This window comes from Rhinopithecus bieti, unplaced genomic scaffold (assembly GCF_001698545.2).
Source record: "Rhinopithecus bieti isolate Rb0 unplaced genomic scaffold, ASM169854v2 scaffold_50877, whole genome shotgun sequence".
NCBI lineage: Eukaryota > Metazoa > Chordata > Mammalia > Primates > Cercopithecidae > Rhinopithecus > Rhinopithecus bieti.
In genome coordinates, this window is record NW_016821745.1 from 919,960 (window position 1) to 936,742 (window position 16,783).

General features: G+C 42.0%; 1 protein-coding gene across 6 annotated transcripts in view; it reads right to left on the reverse strand.

Moving 5' to 3' along the window:
- RNF32 (ring finger protein 32) overlaps positions 1-16,783 on the reverse strand; it is a 44,714-nt gene that overhangs the window by 11,595 nt on the left and 16,336 nt on the right. For 5 of the 6 annotated variants that reach the window (XM_017860578.1, XM_017860576.1, XM_017860577.1 and 2 more), the window contains exons 4-7: positions 14,433-14,575; positions 11,649-11,681; positions 10,976-11,100; positions 10,334-10,442 (exon numbers count right to left, since the gene is read on the reverse strand). In XM_017860578.1, the coding sequence (XP_017716067.1) occupies positions 10,334-10,442; positions 10,976-11,100; positions 11,649-11,681; positions 14,433-14,575 (410 nt within the window). Of the gene's footprint in view, positions 1-9,931; positions 10,045-10,333; positions 10,443-10,975; positions 11,101-11,648; positions 11,682-14,432; positions 14,576-16,783 lie in introns of those variants that run through there. The other variant, XM_017860579.1, reaches the window with a different exon arrangement.

Below are 16,783 nucleotides of genomic sequence, written 5' to 3' on the forward strand. Positions count from 1 at the left end.
TAGCCAGGATGGTCTCGATCTCCTGACCTCGTGATCCGCCCGTCTCGGCCTCCCAAAGTGCTGGGATTACAGGCTTGAGCCACCGCGCCCGGCTAATTTATATTTTAATATCCACTCACCCTATGTAACCAAATATCATTTTACACTTATTAACAATACTTTTTTCTTCCTTAATTTAAGAGGAATTAAAGCATTTCCTCAATGAGAAAAACAATTCCCTTTATATGTAATGGTGGTTAAAGACTATTAATATGCATTTCAGTCAATCTAAAGTAAATAATTTTAACTTAAATTTACCACTTACAGGATCCACACGGTGAATGACAACAATTTCTAAAGGGGCTGGGGTGAAAAGAGTTGGGGAAGTGCTGAGCTGCCACGGAACAGGCACTGTGCTAGCACGACAGTCTGGAGGACAAACACTGGTTCCTTTAACAAAGAGCTCCCGTGTAGCAAGAAGAGCCCCGCTGACGATGGAATGCGATGGAATGCGTGCTGCTGTGGCACCGGACTCGGGAGACACGGAGGAGGGAGGGAGGGAGGAATCGCCAGGCTTCCTGGGAAGTCAGCCCTGGGCCGACGCAGCCGGTGGGACAGGGACCTGGGAAGGAAGGAGCGAGGACACAGGCAGAGGGACCATGCAGGGGGCAAGACCCACAAGGGCAAGTCACTGGAGCCCAGCCCCACCCACCTCCCTCGACAGCCTCTGTCCTCTGGGAACGCTGTCCCAGGTCACTCCCCACGGGCCACCCTCCTTCCTTCTTGTTCCTTCCTTTCCTGTGTGAATCTTAGGGTCTGGCCAAACTTGTTGACTCCGTTCAGTGAGTCACTGTTGGGTATTTCTGCTTCCTTGACTGCACATGAATGGCTACTGGGATCCATGTGTCCCAGGCACCTGGGCTGGAGGCGACCTCTCTTCTCTGAGCTCTCACAGGGCACTGCTGCTGCTTTCATTCCACACACGTCAGCTGCCCAGTGTTAGCTTTTTCCTGTGTGCATTGCTTATCTCCTTGAATGACTGCCTTAGATTCAGGGAAGCACCAATTCATCTTTGTAAGGCCCTTAGCATTCAAGAAATTTTGACTTTAGGTTGGCAACAGATGAGAAGTGAGAGCAAATATATGCCTCAAATGTACATATTCCAAAGGAGTGCAGCAGAAATCCTTTTTCGGGGAACTGAGAAAAAACACTGCCTACCTAAAATGATTTTGAAATTATTTCCGGTGTCAAAATTCAGTAAAACATCAACTTTAGCTTATAATCATAACATTGACATTAGCTTATTAATAAATATACTGAAAGTCCTTTCATAGGCATTTATGACAAATTTAAAAAGTGAACTGGGATGAATATTATAGCTTTGAGTATTCAAAGGTTAGCAAGGGTGGTACTTGTAAAAGTCAACATTTATTAATCATTGTAGTTAATTCAAAGTAATATTCTGTGGTTAGCTACTATTATATATTTTTAATTGTCAAATTCTTCTGTGTGCAACGTTCTTTATTCCTTTATTTACTCCCTCACTTTTCATGTGGGTTAGATGACCTTAGTAACTGAAAGGGCAAGAACTGTCAAAAACAAATGACAATTGATTTCTAGTTTTTAAACAAATGGTTGATATTATGAATTCTACAGAAACAGACAAAATACCTGAACATTTTCAATTTTACAAAGAATGAATGTCTTAATGTATTTTTCCTTTTAAGCCTCACATTTCAGATACTTGATAAACTAAGTAAGAGTTCGAGTTATTGATACGTAAAACAACTACTGGTCATTTACAAGTAACAAGCTGGCTAAACGTTTTTTAAAAATATACTAACAAAAGCACCCAAGTGAACTCTGTCTACCCAGGAGGGCTTTTTAAGTGATCCATCTTGATGTCAGCAAATTGCTTACTAATGTGTTGACTTATGGCCGTCCTCAAAAGCAAAATGAAAAGCCTGGAATTTACAGCATATCAATGAATCAGTTGATAAGCTTTTACTGGTTTAATATCCTTCCAGTCCTGCTGCTTGGAGCCACTTCAAGTTAGCAACAGAATGTTTGCCATCTCTATGTGATAAAGGAAGTCAAAGGACTAAGCAAACTTTAAGACCATTATGCTGTTTGGTGAGATGTAAATGAAAAAAGTCAGAGAAATCTTGTGCTGGAGGGTGTGGGAGCCAACAGCCCCTAAAGCTGCCCCAGCATCTGACAAATCACTCACCCCACTTTCTAAACAATGTCCGGGACTTTTAGCTGGGGTGGAGATAATATAATGCACTTGAGAAGTTTTAATTGCAGCAATAAAAGACCCTACCTCAATCATATGACATATGCTAGCAGAGTTTCTAGATAAGGATCAAAGGCAGGCAGGCCCAGCCGCTGCATTCTGGGCACCACTGTGGACTTTCTGTACACACGGTGCTAGGTATTAGCAGAACAGCTCGAGTGACCTTTCCCGGCCTCTTTGATCTGCGTTCCTCAAAACCTGAATGAGTAAGTGTACGAGGACTACTGTATCATCCCCAGACAACTCAAACACCCTCTCTGACAAAGGCATTTCTGAGTGAATTTTTATTCTCTGACACTTACCTAAGGGTACAAAACTCAACATCTGACCTTTTCAGTTCTTACCACAAGACTTCAACATAGCTGAAAGGACCTACATTGTAGCACAACATCACTGCTGTGGCTGGGTTTTGTTAGGAATGTGTCAATGACATCTTAGAGTTGTGAAAAGAAACCTGCAGTGTATGTAAGCATTCCTCTTCCAGAAAGAGAGTCCCTGTGTTTCACTCGGCAACACCCAAAAGGTGCATGAAAACTGAAGAAAACACTACCTCTCTCTGTAGTAGAGGAGTAAAAATGTAGGAACAAAGTTCAACAAGCAAAATAGATTAATTTATAAAAACAGAATGGCTTGGGCTAATCTCATCCTGAGTATTAAAAACATATCCCTCTTGGTGAGATCCTAAAACATAAGGGAAACAAACACTTCTAATCAGCTATGTCTAAAAATATCAAACTATTATCCCTCCTTGCCCTTCTTTCTATTGATTAGACTTCTCTTTCCCTAAAGGCAACTTATCTTCGATCGAAACCAACGGTTCCCAAGTACAGCAAACAAGTTTTCACATATCTGCCAGCCAAGAAAGAGTACATTCAAGGGAATGAAACATTTATAAGGCCCAATGTCCGCAGTGTGAAAGGAATACCCTGTAGTGTGCGGTCAGGCACTTTTTTCTTTTCTGGTGTTCAAATGATCTTTCTTTTCTGAAATGATTCTGATGGTATGTGGTGTTTGCTTTTCCTCTAACTTGGTGGGATGAGTTTAAAAGCTGGCACTGACTTCGCTGAAGCCCCAAGTTTCTCTAGTAGTTTAGCAGAGTCCAGAAGACTGAAAAGCCCTGAAGCTGGTCCTTATTTCGTATACATTTTTAGTTCTGAAGAACTTTTGGAAACATAGAGGAACAAATGTAATGAGAAAATGAAGACTGAGCTGAGAACCTGAGACCAACAGTTATATTTTATTTTAAGTATCATCAGTTCATAAAATTTTTGATTATATAAGATATCGAACTGAGATCGTATTCTGAACGGTAAAAAACCTCGTGTATACCTTATAATCTGTTTAATCCAGATTAGTTATAAGGAGTTTACACTTGAAAGCAGTTTTTTTTCTTTTTGTTGTTTTGTACTGAAACATATGGTTGTTTCTTGGTGAAAATAATAAAATTATGTTCTATCATTGGAAAAATTTATCCACTTATCAACACATGCTTACAACAACGCACATTAAGACTTGGATAAACTTGATAATAGTTATTACCTTTTCATTATGCTAGGATAAGCTAATAAGACTGTTCTGTGATGATGAATTCCTTTACTAAGATAGGGTCTGTGTATTATTTGTCTCACATTTATTATTAAGCTCTTCCAGTTTTGAGCTGTCAAATATTCTACTCATATGATTACATCTTTAAAAAAGAACAATAAAATGGATGCAACCCCTAAACATGAATATATAATATATATGAAGAAATTCTCCACTTGTACTAAACATGTAAATCAAAATGATCATTTTGCCTTGTCAACCAGGACAAATTACCACCTAGTGTGTTCTTGCAATGTTTTTCTTTTTCTTTTTTTTTGGATGGAGTTTCACTCTTGTCACCCAGGCTGGAATGCAATGGTGCGATCTTGGCTCACTGCAACCTCTGCCTCCCGGGTGCAAGCGATTCTTCTGCCTCAGCCTCCTGAGTAGCTGGGATTACAGGCGTGCGCCACCACACCCGGCTAATACTGTATTTCTAATAGAGAAGGGGTTTCTCCATGTTGGTCGGGCTGGTCTCAAACTCCCGACCTCAGGTGATCCGCCTGCCTCAGCCTCCCAAAGTGCTGGGATTACAGGCGTGAGGAGCCACCGCGCCCGGCCCTTGCAATGTTTTTCTATAGCCTCGCCTTCAGAACGCTGTAAAAGCCACTGTGGCAATCGTGCAACGTACCGTCTGCATCAGAGCTGAATCAGGTCCAAGCTCTCTCCCAGCTCTCTGAACTGCACACGTTCTATTCGGATCGTGGTGGTTTGTTTGTTCCCTCCTTATCTCCCCTGACTAACAAAGCACAGGCAGAGAGCAGGCACCCACGAAGCCATCTGACTCTATTAATTCCATGTATCCATTAAAATGTTTTTAAGAATGTAATCCATGTGGAATGTTTTTGGCAGTAAGGTATAAAGCAGTGTTCTTTAATCCCTCTTTACATGAATGAACTCAATTTCCCAACTGATTTTTCTCAAATAATTTTTTTCTCCAATGGTCTGAAATACCTTCTTTAGTACACTAAAATTTCCTGTATGCTGAGATGTGTGACTTAATACTGTTTCACTGTTTGTCTATTATTCCCCAAGAATCTTAGTTGCCAAATTTATATATTTTGACATCTAACAAGGCTGTTCTAGCTCATCAATCTGTCTTTTAAAAAAATTATTAGCACTTCATACCTCTTTAGATAAACTTTAGAGTTAACCTGTAAAATCCCAAATGCACAGCCTATACTACTCCTTTGGGAGTTAGAAACTACATTAAATTTATATAAGCTAAGTGGACATTTTTACTCATTCCAGTGTAAAATATCTATCATGTTATTCAAGCCTTTTATTCCATCAGAAAAAATTTTTTATCAGTGGTACATTCCTTGTTCGGCTTATTTTAATATAAATATAAAATTGTAATATACATGTATGGATTTATATAATATACATAACATATGTACACATACATGCACATACATATATTTTGTTTTCATGTGTTATTGGCAAGGATTGGCTCAAGTGTGATGACAAACGAACCTAGTTTTCTTTACGATTTTACTCTCTAAAACAAGGTGTTTTTCGTATTTAACACATAGTTTTTACTGTGACAAGGAAATTTCATTCCAGTTCTAATGTCTGTCGTTATTAAGAATGGCTGTTAAATTTTATTTAATATCTTTTCAGTAAAACTGAGATGCTCATATAATTTTTTTTCAGTCATTTCATACTTTAAATTTCTTTCCATGTTTGCTATTTTTACAGGAAGTAATTTCAATTATATTTTCAGTTCTAATTGCATAAAGTTGTATACAGCAATTTTGTAATTTTAAAATGATTTCTATTTATATGGGTACACCTCTTTCTGTGTATCTACAGAAAAGCACCGTCCCAGTTCAAGCAGTCAGGCAGAGACAGAGAGAGAGAAAGCCCATGCAAGAGAGTGAGACCGTGCCCGTGCGCACACGCAATTCACTTTCCTGAGTCCACTGATGCAAACGCTCAGTTCATCTGGAAATACCTCACAGACACACCCAGAAATAATGTTTAACCAGATAACCTGAGCATCCCTTAGCCCAGTCAAGTTGACACATAAATTAACCATCACAGCTGGGTAATGTGACATTCAATAACCTAGTTCGATAATCTTTCAGATTCCATTAAACATGCAGGGCATCCTAAAATCGTAGATTAACATTTCCGAGAGGATTCCCTTTACTCACAGAATGAGTTTATTCAGTTGGAAAGGTAGAAAAAAAGCATCACGGCCGGGCGCGGTGGCTCAAGGCTGTAATCCCAGCACTTTGGGAGGCCGAGACGGGCGGATCACGAGGTCAGGAGATCGAGACCATCCTGGCTAACACGGTGAAACCCCGTCTCTACTAAAAAATACAAAAAACTAGCCGGGCGAGGTGGCGGCGCCTGTAGTCCCAGCTACTCGGGAGGCTGAGGCAGGAGAATGGCGTAAACCCGGGAGGCGGAGCTTGCAGTGAGCTGAGATCCGGCCACTGCACTCCAGCCTGGGCAACAGAGTGAAACTCCGTCTCAAAAAAAGAAAAAAAAAAGAAAAGAAAAAAAGCATCAAATTGTGAGGTCATTTGGTAAATGATGAAGAAGTGGTCTTTATTATAAAGGACAGCCTTTGAGTTCTACTCATATAGGTATATACGCACACAGGGCATGGACCCATACAGGCAACTACTACCCACTGCTAATATACTGTCTTACAGTTAGTTCAATCTTCATTTATTTAACATGAGATTTGAGTTTACAGATTTCAAGTGTTTATGGCCAAATGGGATAAGTGAGCAACAGTTACATGATAGGATGCCTATTCATGTAACAATTGATGAGTATAACCTCACTATGATGTGTGTGTGTGTGTGTGTGTATGTATACATCTCCTGTCGCTCCCCACCTGCACACTTGAAACTTGAATGAGGTAAGATTACAGTTCAGGGGATAACACAGTCACTTGTATTACGTTTAAGGTGGCAGTTACTGATAATACAGACATGCTGATATCTACAACCCATCATTGACTCATAACAGTAATGTAGTAGGCCGAGCACTTTGGAAATGAAATGGAATAAAAATGACTACAGTGTGGTGCCTGTGGTAACAGTAGATTTTGCTTTGTGAAAGTTATGTTTCTGTTAAATGTATACATGTGGCGGGTCATTGCTATAAGCTAAAAATAAAATCCTGGCCGGGCCATGGTGGCTCACACCTGTAATCCCAGCACTTTGGGAGGCCAAGGCGGGCAGATTACCTGAGATTGGGAGTTCAAGACCTGCCTGGCCAACATGGGGAAAGCCTGTCTCTAGTAAAAAATACAAACATTAGCTGGGCATGATGGCAGGTGCCCGTAATCCCAGCTACTCAAGAGGTTGAGACAGGAGAATCGCTTGAACCCAGGAGACGAAGGTTGCAGTGAGAGAAGATCGTGCCACTGCACTCCAGCCTGGGCGGCTGAGGGAGACTCCATCTCAGAAAAAAAAATCCTAAGGCCCCAGCAACAGAATGAACCCCCTCTTGGCCAAGGAGGCCCTAGGACAACCTTAACAATGGAACTTCCAGCCACAATGGGAAGAAAGGTGAGACGCCCCTCATTATGCCCTCGCCTTGCCGGAGTTTAAGCTCAAGCGACCACTATCCTGTTAAAAGAGGTGGTAAGGCTGACGACACAGTTCGAGGCAGTAAGAAACCAAATTACAAACAAGACCTAAGGCCATACCCGGCAAGAGACAGCCACGCTGCAGGCCATCAGTCTTGCTACACGGCATCCTCAACTTAGACATTCCCTGCTGCTGACTCCAGCACTTAGAGCCCTACTCCTTCAACCAACTGCAAATAAAGAATCTCTGAATCCACCTAGAATCTGTAAGCCCCCACTTCAAGTTTCACGCCTTTCTGGCCAAACCAGTGTGTAACTTCCATGGAGTGATTGATGTCTTTGCCTGTAACTCCCCCCTCCCCTGCCTTAAAAAGTATAAAACCAAACCGTAATCCGACCGCCCGGGGTGCACGTTCTCAGGACTCCTTGAGAGGGGGTTGGTTTCTTGGCCTGCAGTCACCCATATCAGCTCAGAATCAACTTCTTTAAAATACGTTACAGAGTTAGGTTTTTCTGTTAACATTGTTTAGAAGATATTTCTTATTGTGGTTGAGGAAAAGTCTGAAAGCCACTGCCCTAGCCTGTGGCTCTTGCCCGTAATCCCAGCTAACTGGGAGGCTGAGGTGGGAGGTTCACTTAAGCCCAGGAATTTCAGGCCAGCCTGGGCAATATAACAAAACCCTGTATAAAAATGTATAAAAATAAAAAACAACTTACACAGTTTGTTCTTAACATATACCTCCCTACCACGCCCGCAAAAAATAAAAACTCAGTTTTCCTTGTCAGTTTCTTCCCAGATAATTGAAATCTTCTGAGATCATCTTAAAAGCCCCAAAGGAAAGACCGCATTTGTAATATAAAAGCTAGACTATCAGTCATGCTTCTGTTCTTCTTGATCTCTTAGATGGTATTGTTTAAACACACAATAGAGGTTTAGAGAAGACCAAAGAAATTGGAAGAAAATTTCAGCTAGGCTTTGAAAAACTGGCACATTTTAAGCAAGGCAGAGGGAATTGGTAGGAACAGGCAGGACATGTTGGGTGCGGGCGTGAGTGTGCTCAGAAGAGCAGACGCGGGGATCAGAGCGGGGTGTGCAGAGCGATGAGGACTCAGGATGAGGGGGCAGCAGACAGGATGAACCAGGGATTTAAAAAAAAAGGATTTGTGGGGAGGTAGGATGGCCATAGGGCCGCGGACCCAACGTCCGGTGGGACAGAGCTATGGATCTGCTTTGTAAAGTTCCATCTCTCTGTGGGAGAGACTGAATTAGAAACTGAGGAGCCTGTTTGATTAGGTCTCCCTGCCCTGATTGCTCTTGGTCACTTGCTTTTATTTTCATTTTCCTTTTCCATGAAGCTGAAGGCTGCGGTATCTGAACACCTCAGCACTGAACGCTGACACTTAACCTCACTGGCTACTTGACAAGATAACACCAGGCACATTGTAACGGTTGCTTCACTTGTTTCCAGCAAGCTGGGCCAGTTCTCCTCCAGTGCAATGCGCTGAGACCACCAACACTTTCAGTGGGCCTTTATCTTCAAGAGTTCGTATAAAATGATGTGTGCACGTGAAAAATATATATATAAGGTACAATGACTATCAAATCTGTAATTAAAATTTTATAAGAGGTGACAAAAAAATCACTTCTAAGAGACAACCGACTATGATATATTAGAAATTACTAAGAGTAGCCCAGAGAACAAGACTGACTGTCAGCGACTGAAGATAAAAAACTGGAAAGAATGTAAAGAAAGGATGACGCAATCGTGCATGGCGGTCCTTTACCAAATTGAGAAGGAACACCCGAGATGAACGATCTCTGAAGATGAGAGACACTGCTCTCCGGAAGGAACAGACTGGCCAAACACACAGTAACTCCTCTCCATATTCTAGGAAATGAGTTAATAGCAATAATAAATACAGAATTTCCAGCACCCACTGTGTGCTGGGCCGTTATAAATGCTACAGCTCTTCTCAGGCTTTCATATGACAGTCTTGGGGCTGGTGCTGTTCGCCTGAAGCCACAGGCTGATGGGGCAGGTATGGGGACAAGGAATGGGAATTATTAAATAAGTCCCCCAAAAGTAAAACTGAAACATAAATAGTGGTTAAGAGGAAGGGCAGACATGGAAGTTAGCTCTGAAGCTCACTGTGATGACCCCACGAGGTACTCAATACAATGGGAGCATGTGGGGGCTTTACCTTTTTTTTTTTTTTTTTTTTTTTTGAGACAGAGTCTCGCTCTATCGCCCAGTCTGGAGTGCAGTGGCCGGATCTCAGCTCACTGCAAGCTCCGCCTCCCGGGTTTACGCCATTCTCCTGCCTCAGCCTCCCGAGTAGCTGGGACTACAGGCGCCCGCCACCTCGCCCGGCTAGTTTTTTGTACTTTTTTTTAGTAGAGACGGGGTTTCACCGTGTTAGCCAGGATGGTCTCGATCTCCTGACCTCGTGATCCGCCCGTCTCGGCCTCCCAAAGTGCTGGGATTACAGGCTTGAGCCACCGCGCCCGGCCTGGGGCTTTACTTTTATAGGTGGATTCCGTTTTCATTACTATGAGATGTGCAGCAGATGTCTTCATTTACGTATAGCCCAGGAGATGGGAAAAATTAAGCTGGTTTCCAGTCTTGTAGGTCTGAAGAGGTAAGTTTATTTAAACAATTAGCACAAAATGGCCAAACAGAAGTTGTTCTGATTTCACCTAATTTTATGATTTAACTAGAAAAGAAAGTCTAAAAGTATTTTACCGTCTAGGTTGGAAAGTCAATTTAAGTTAAATAGGATTTTAGCAGCATCTCAACCATTTTAAAAGGCCCTCAAAGTGAAGTTAGTCTCAAAGTTTTATCACCTCTGTTAGCCTTCCTGACCGCAAGTGAATCACCCACACAGAGACCATATCTGGAGAATTCATGATCTCTACCTACCTTTTTTTCAAAGAATTTTTTTCTTAACTTGGCGTCTGTGGGAGGTACTGTTTTCCTCAGGTTTCTGTACCACTTTCTGACAACGTATCCTCTCCAGTAGGCTTGGATTCTAAAACACAGATATTTGAAAATGACTAATTTATGATGACTCTGAACCAACTACTATACTTCAGTAGCTGTTATAAGCCCTGTGCTATACAAGGCCCTGGGGAAATTATAGTGGCCAAGAAGAGAGATAAAATCCCACTATTTAAAAAACAAGTTAGGCCGGGAGCGGTGGCTCAAGCCTGTAATCCCAGCACTTTGGGAGGCCGAGACGGGCGGATCACGAGGTCAGGAGATCGAGACCATCCTGGCTAACACGGTGAAACCCCGTCTTTACTAAAAAATACAAAAAACTAGCCGGGCGAGGTGGCGGGCGCCTGTAGTCCCAGCTACTCGGGAGGCTGAGGCAGGAGAATGGCGTAAACCTGGGAGGTGGAGCTTGCAGTGAGCTGAGATCCGGCCACTGCACGCCAGCCTGGGCGACAGAGCCAGACTCTGTCTCAAAACAAAAAACAAAAAACAAACAAAAAGCCAGTTAGTTGTCATAGCCTGACCTGTAAGTGTCTGCTTAGCGCCAAATGGGCCTGGCATCCTCACCTGGTCACACACTTTATTCTGAACAGGCGGGCCCCATCATGTATCACTCGGGTTTGATACTGGTTCTTTCTACAGAGAGGACAGGTTTTCTTATTTGTGAACTTTTCAAAAGCCTGAAGACATGCCTGAGGAAAAACATTTCACTTAAAATTTTACAATTACTTATAAACAACGTCTTTACTTCCAATGTTAGTGTTCTAATTACAGTGTTCTTTTCTCCCGTAACTATGAAACTTAGCCCAATTTAGGTTATCAAGTGAGGAAGTTTCATCAGGTGCTACCACCTTCCTCAGGAAACCTGTTCCAAAAGTGATTTCTTACAAGAATATACATGCAAAGACATCAAAAACTTCTGAAATCCACTAGCACAAAGGTGAGTCATGCGTGTCTATGGGACCACATGCAGATCAATCATGTGAATTTAGCTGTCACTGACATGCATTACTGACAACAATCTGTTACATAAACATTTGTGGTTCTTTTGTCAGAAAACTCATGATTTTCAAAATAGGATGAATTGTACTGTAGCCTACAGTCATGTTTCTTTAACTATAGATGGTGGTGATGAATAAAATAAATGGCTCTTCTCAGGAGCCTTGAAAATGACTATGGTTTCTCTGCACTGTAAGAGCGATGTGTGGGGCACCTGGGCAGGCGTGAGGGGTGGACTTACTCTGTGGAACACATGGGAGCATGAAAGCAGCACCTGTTCATGAGGAAACAGAACAACCTTGAGGTTTACAAAAGAGAAGCAGCATGAATGCAACAGTTAAACTCCTGAATGCTTAGAAGGTAAGCTGTATTATTTCTTTAAAAATTAAAGAGGCAAATTTATAACTTTGATGTTTATACTATTTATTGTTTGTTTAGCACAGCACAAGTATATACTCTAAACAAGAAAAATTAATGATCTGAAATATCAAATAAACACATGAAGTTTGATATGTAACTATTAAAATGAGTGTATACTTAAGAGCGAAACAATGACAAAATGAGTGTTTCCCTTAGATGCGGGCAAAGACTGCAAACTGGAGGGGTGAGGAGGGGGCCCGTCCAGTGGGGCCAGGGAAATGCTAAGTAAATACCATTTAGGTCTTTGTTCAGCTCAGTTATGCCCCCCAAGTTTTGCGAAATCATAGCCCTCCTGAGATATAATTCTGACAGTCTTAAATTTAAATAGCAACACATGGAAACATAGGAGTCATTTTTTTTTTTTTAATGCAGGGAGTGTGCTCACAAGAAAACTTCACCTTTCTGTGGCCCAAATTCCCCACTAAACAGTGATATTCTGGGCTGTGACAAAACACTGAAGCTTAGACCAAATGAAGAAGAAGGCAGTGGGTACTCAGTAGAAGGGACAGAGCCACCAGCCCACCAGCGCCAGGCCCTGCGGGCTGCCACACAAAGGCCAGGCTTCCCTTGGGGAGGGGCCGCTTTCAGCAATGGGGAGGAAAGTGGGGGAACTTGTGAGACTGAGCAAAGCGGTGGGGGCAGGCGGAGGGTTTTCCCTTTTGTCAAGAATCTGACTTGGGTGACTGCAGTCTGGGGCACTCCCGGGTGAGGTTTCAGTCTCAGGTGGCCCAGGATGCCTGCTGTGGGGAAGACTTAACAGTTTTTAAAGTGAATCCCACCTGCCTTCACTCAATGTATGCTTTTCTTCTTAAATGGAAGAAACACAGAAATAAGTAGAACCCAGAAAGTTGTAAAACCTTTTCTTGAAACTTATTGCCAAGAGTTAAGTCTGAATTGAATAAACTCAGTAATATGGGTCCTTTTTTATTACCACCGTTGAATAGCAATCTTTTCTATACTTCACTCATCCTTTGTAGAACACTTTCCAGTGTTTCCTCAACATACATTCTATCTATACCGAGCAACATTAGATTCCAGTATATTAAAGTGTTATCTTTTTAAATGTCCACAAATATTTCTTATTGGCAAACATTCTCTGATGTAACAAAAATCAAGGAGTAAGTGGTGGAAAACATACTAAAAATGGCCTAGAAGGTAGGGCTGGATTCCAGCAGGACTCCATACTTTCTAAGCTGGCCTACTACGAACCATTTGAATTATTTTTTATTTCCTCATCCGCTAAATGGGCAGAATGCCTACTATATGAAATTAACTGAAGGCCCTCTGAAATCATTAAATGTTGTAAAAATGCCAACTATTGTTTATAACTAAGGAAAAATCTGAACATGGAAACGATCATTAGAAGTGCCAAATATACAGGATAGGTCCTATATCAAAACCAAATAAAAATAATAGAATTTAGGGAGAAATTTATAAAAAACAGAAAGAAATGTTGGGCAGGGTACACCCTGATGCCCATAAGATACTAACTTTCACTCCAGGCTCGATAGTTTAGTATAAGAGCTTGCTTAGCCAGAAAGAACCCTCTGATTTTATTCAGTTTTGCTACCTAAAGTACTGAATTCTCCTAGACAATTTGTGGTTTTGGGGCTCAAATCTGTCCAAAATACCCACCTTTCACATATGTAAGATTAGGTCCTGATAGAGAAATGGAATAAGTATGTCTAAAGTAACTTATGAATTCAAATTAGTGAATAGAAGTGTAACTGTTGTGAGCTTTCTTGCAGATGAAACTTACTCAAATTCAGCAAAGACTCAGAGTTCATTTGCCCAGATTGTAATAAGCCTGGGTTCCCAGGCTACGAACTCCAAGGCTGATTTTAACTGTATTTGCTGTATTTTCTCAGCAAATCTCTGAGGGCCTGCTATGCAGGAAGCGTCATGTCACACTCTGTGGGAAATCATTACAGGGCAACCACACACACACACACACACTTCTGATAAATCTAAGTGTCCCCAACTTCAAGAGACGATTTAGTTAGGCAGACAAAATATGTATAGAAAAAACCCTACATGCATTCTCTCTCTTTGTGTGTGTGTGTGTGTGTGTGTGTGTGTGTGTGTGTGTGTATTATCTGTTAACCCAGAGTAGTATCATCAATCTTACTATGGTAAAGTTTCATGAATAAAAATCATTAAAAGATTTTGCTTTTCTTAAAGATTCTCTCACAAATTCTTTGGAGACATTCAAGCACAGTTTGTTTGTTTTTTCCCCTTTTCTGGCTCAAATCACAAAACAACTTAAGAGTTCCTCTGCTTTCATCCTTCCCGCGCTGGGACACAGCTGCTCCTGGGAAGCCCCCAGTTGTCTGCACAGCCACATGGGGCCTGTTGAACAGAAACATTCCTTTTGTACAAACGTTAGTACTTGAGAATACCAGTCAGTAAACAAACAAAACCATTTAATGAGGATGTTTAGCTCTTCACACACTTTAATTAATGGAAAAGAAAATGGAAGTGTGTGAGGCTCACACAGGAGGATGAAACTGGGAAAAGGAAGCCTGGAATCTTAGGCTACAGCTCTGGACCTCATCCCTAGGAAACAGCCCAGGAGCTCTCTAGCTCACCCTCATACGCTAAACACCTGAGGACGAAGCTCGAATTCTTCTTTACAGATGGGGCAGGGCTGCACTGAGTCCCCTTGCAGGAGGGAGCGCTGCTTCACCTTCTCCCAGTCATCAGATGACAGTGGAGGTGGTGGAGGCCCAATGAGGCCCAACTTCTGTGCTAAAGGAAGACAGCAGACAGCACAGGATAGCAGTTAGAATGTCTTTTAGCATATGGCACCCACCTATAATTTTAATGACACCATTTGCAAACAATTATTAAAGAACTACATATAGATCACATACTTTATTTCACAATAGAAGCTGTCCCTTGGTATCCACAAGGGAAGTATTCCAGGACATCCCAAGGATGCTCAAGTCCCCGACAGAAGATGGTGGAGTATTTGCATACAACCCATGCATATCCTCCTGTATACTGCCAATCATCTCCATTACCAATAATTTCTAATGTAAGTGCTATGTAAATAGCTGTTATACTGTATTGTTTTCAATTTGTATTATTTTTATTGTTCTATTGTTACTTTTTACTCCTTTGTTAAAATTTTGATGTGTGGCTGGTTGAATCTGTGAATGCCAAACCCACAGATACAAATGGCAGACTGTAGAGAGGATGCTGTTTTCCTACGAGGGCACAGAAGTCAGTGGTAATAATACCTTATGTTTTCAATACATTTATTTTTTATTTACAAAGAATTTCCCATACCTTATTTCATTTCCCCATAATTCAATAAGGCAAGCAAGAATGATACCCAATTTTATGAAAGAAAAACTGAGGAATACTAATCGTTCACACATATTGGCCCAAGGTTCTCCCAGTTCTCACCTGCCTCAGCCCCCAGCACTGTCTCTCCCAGTTCACCTTGCTCTGCCACCAGTGGCCTCTACATCAGTTCTGCACCTCCCCTGCTAAAACCTTCATGTGACGTATCATCATGGTCAGAATAAAGTTCTTATTTCAATAACACATGGGTACCCAGCATGTGCTGACTGGCATCGAGCTGACAGTGCGGTGGGAAACACTCGCCTTGAAAAGCAACCGCAATATCCTCAGGCAAAATACAGGAAGTGAAGTGTCACCTTCTACCACCTCCCCGCACCCCAAAGAAGGGTCAGTGCATACAAAGGCATCGACCTACAAGGATATCTTCAGAAATAGAAGACAAAATGTTACATTAACAAAACGTGACAGGAAGCTATGAAGGGACACTTTGAGCACAGAAAGAGCTCTTGGGCTTTTAGAGTAGAAATGTGAACGTCCACTGAAAGGCTGGAAGAGAAAGCTGAGATACAGTCCGGAGTTGCTTAACAACAGGCGATTTTTTTTTTTGTTTTTTTTTTGACGGAGTCTCGCTCTGTCGCCCAGGCTGGAGTGCAGTGGCCGGATCTCAGCTCACTGCAAGCTCTGCCTCCCGGGTTTACGCCATTCTCCTGCCTCAGCCTCCGGAGTAGCTGGGACCACAGGCGCCGCCACCTCGCCTGGCTAGTTTTTTGTATTTTTTTTAGTAGAGACGGGGTTTCACCGTGTTAGCCAGGATGGTCTCGATCTCCTGATCTCGTGATCCGCCCGTCTCGGCCTCCCAAAGTGCTGGGATTACAGGCTTGAGCCACCGCGCCCGGCAACAACAGGCGATTGTTAAGAAATGTGCTGTTAGGTGACTTGGTCGTCTTGCTAACATCACAGCGTATGTACACACGCTTAGCTGGTACAGCCCACCACACATCAAAGCTACGTGGTACAGCTGATTAGACTACACACCTGCACAGCATGTTACTGTTCTGAATACTGCAGGTAACTGTAACACAATGGTAAGGATCTGTGCATCCAAACACAGCAAAGGTACAGTAAAAATATGTATAAAAGATTAAAAATGGTGCATGTGTAGAGCACTCACCATGAATGGAGCTTGCAGGCCTGGAAGTTGCTCTGGGTGAGTCAGTGAGTAAGTGTTGAGTGAGTGTGAAGGCTAGGACATGACCATGCGCCACTGTAGACTTCATAAACAGTCTATACTTACACTACACTGAATTTATAAACATGTATTTTCTTCAATAATAAAGTTAGCTTACTATAACTTTTTCACTCTCTAAACTTTTAAGTTTTTTAACTTTTTGACTCTTTTGCATAACATTTAGCTTAAAACACTATGTTGTCCAGGCTAGCATGTAGTGATGTGGTCACAGCTCACTGCAGCCTGGGCTGCACTGCTCCTGGGCTCAAGCGATCCTCGCACCTCAGCCTCCTGAGTAGCTGGGACCAAAGGCACACACTACCATGCTCAGCTAATTTTTTAGTTTATACAAAATATTTTCTTTCTTTATATCCTTACCCTATAAGCTTTTTCTATTTTTCAATTTTTTTTTTTTTTTT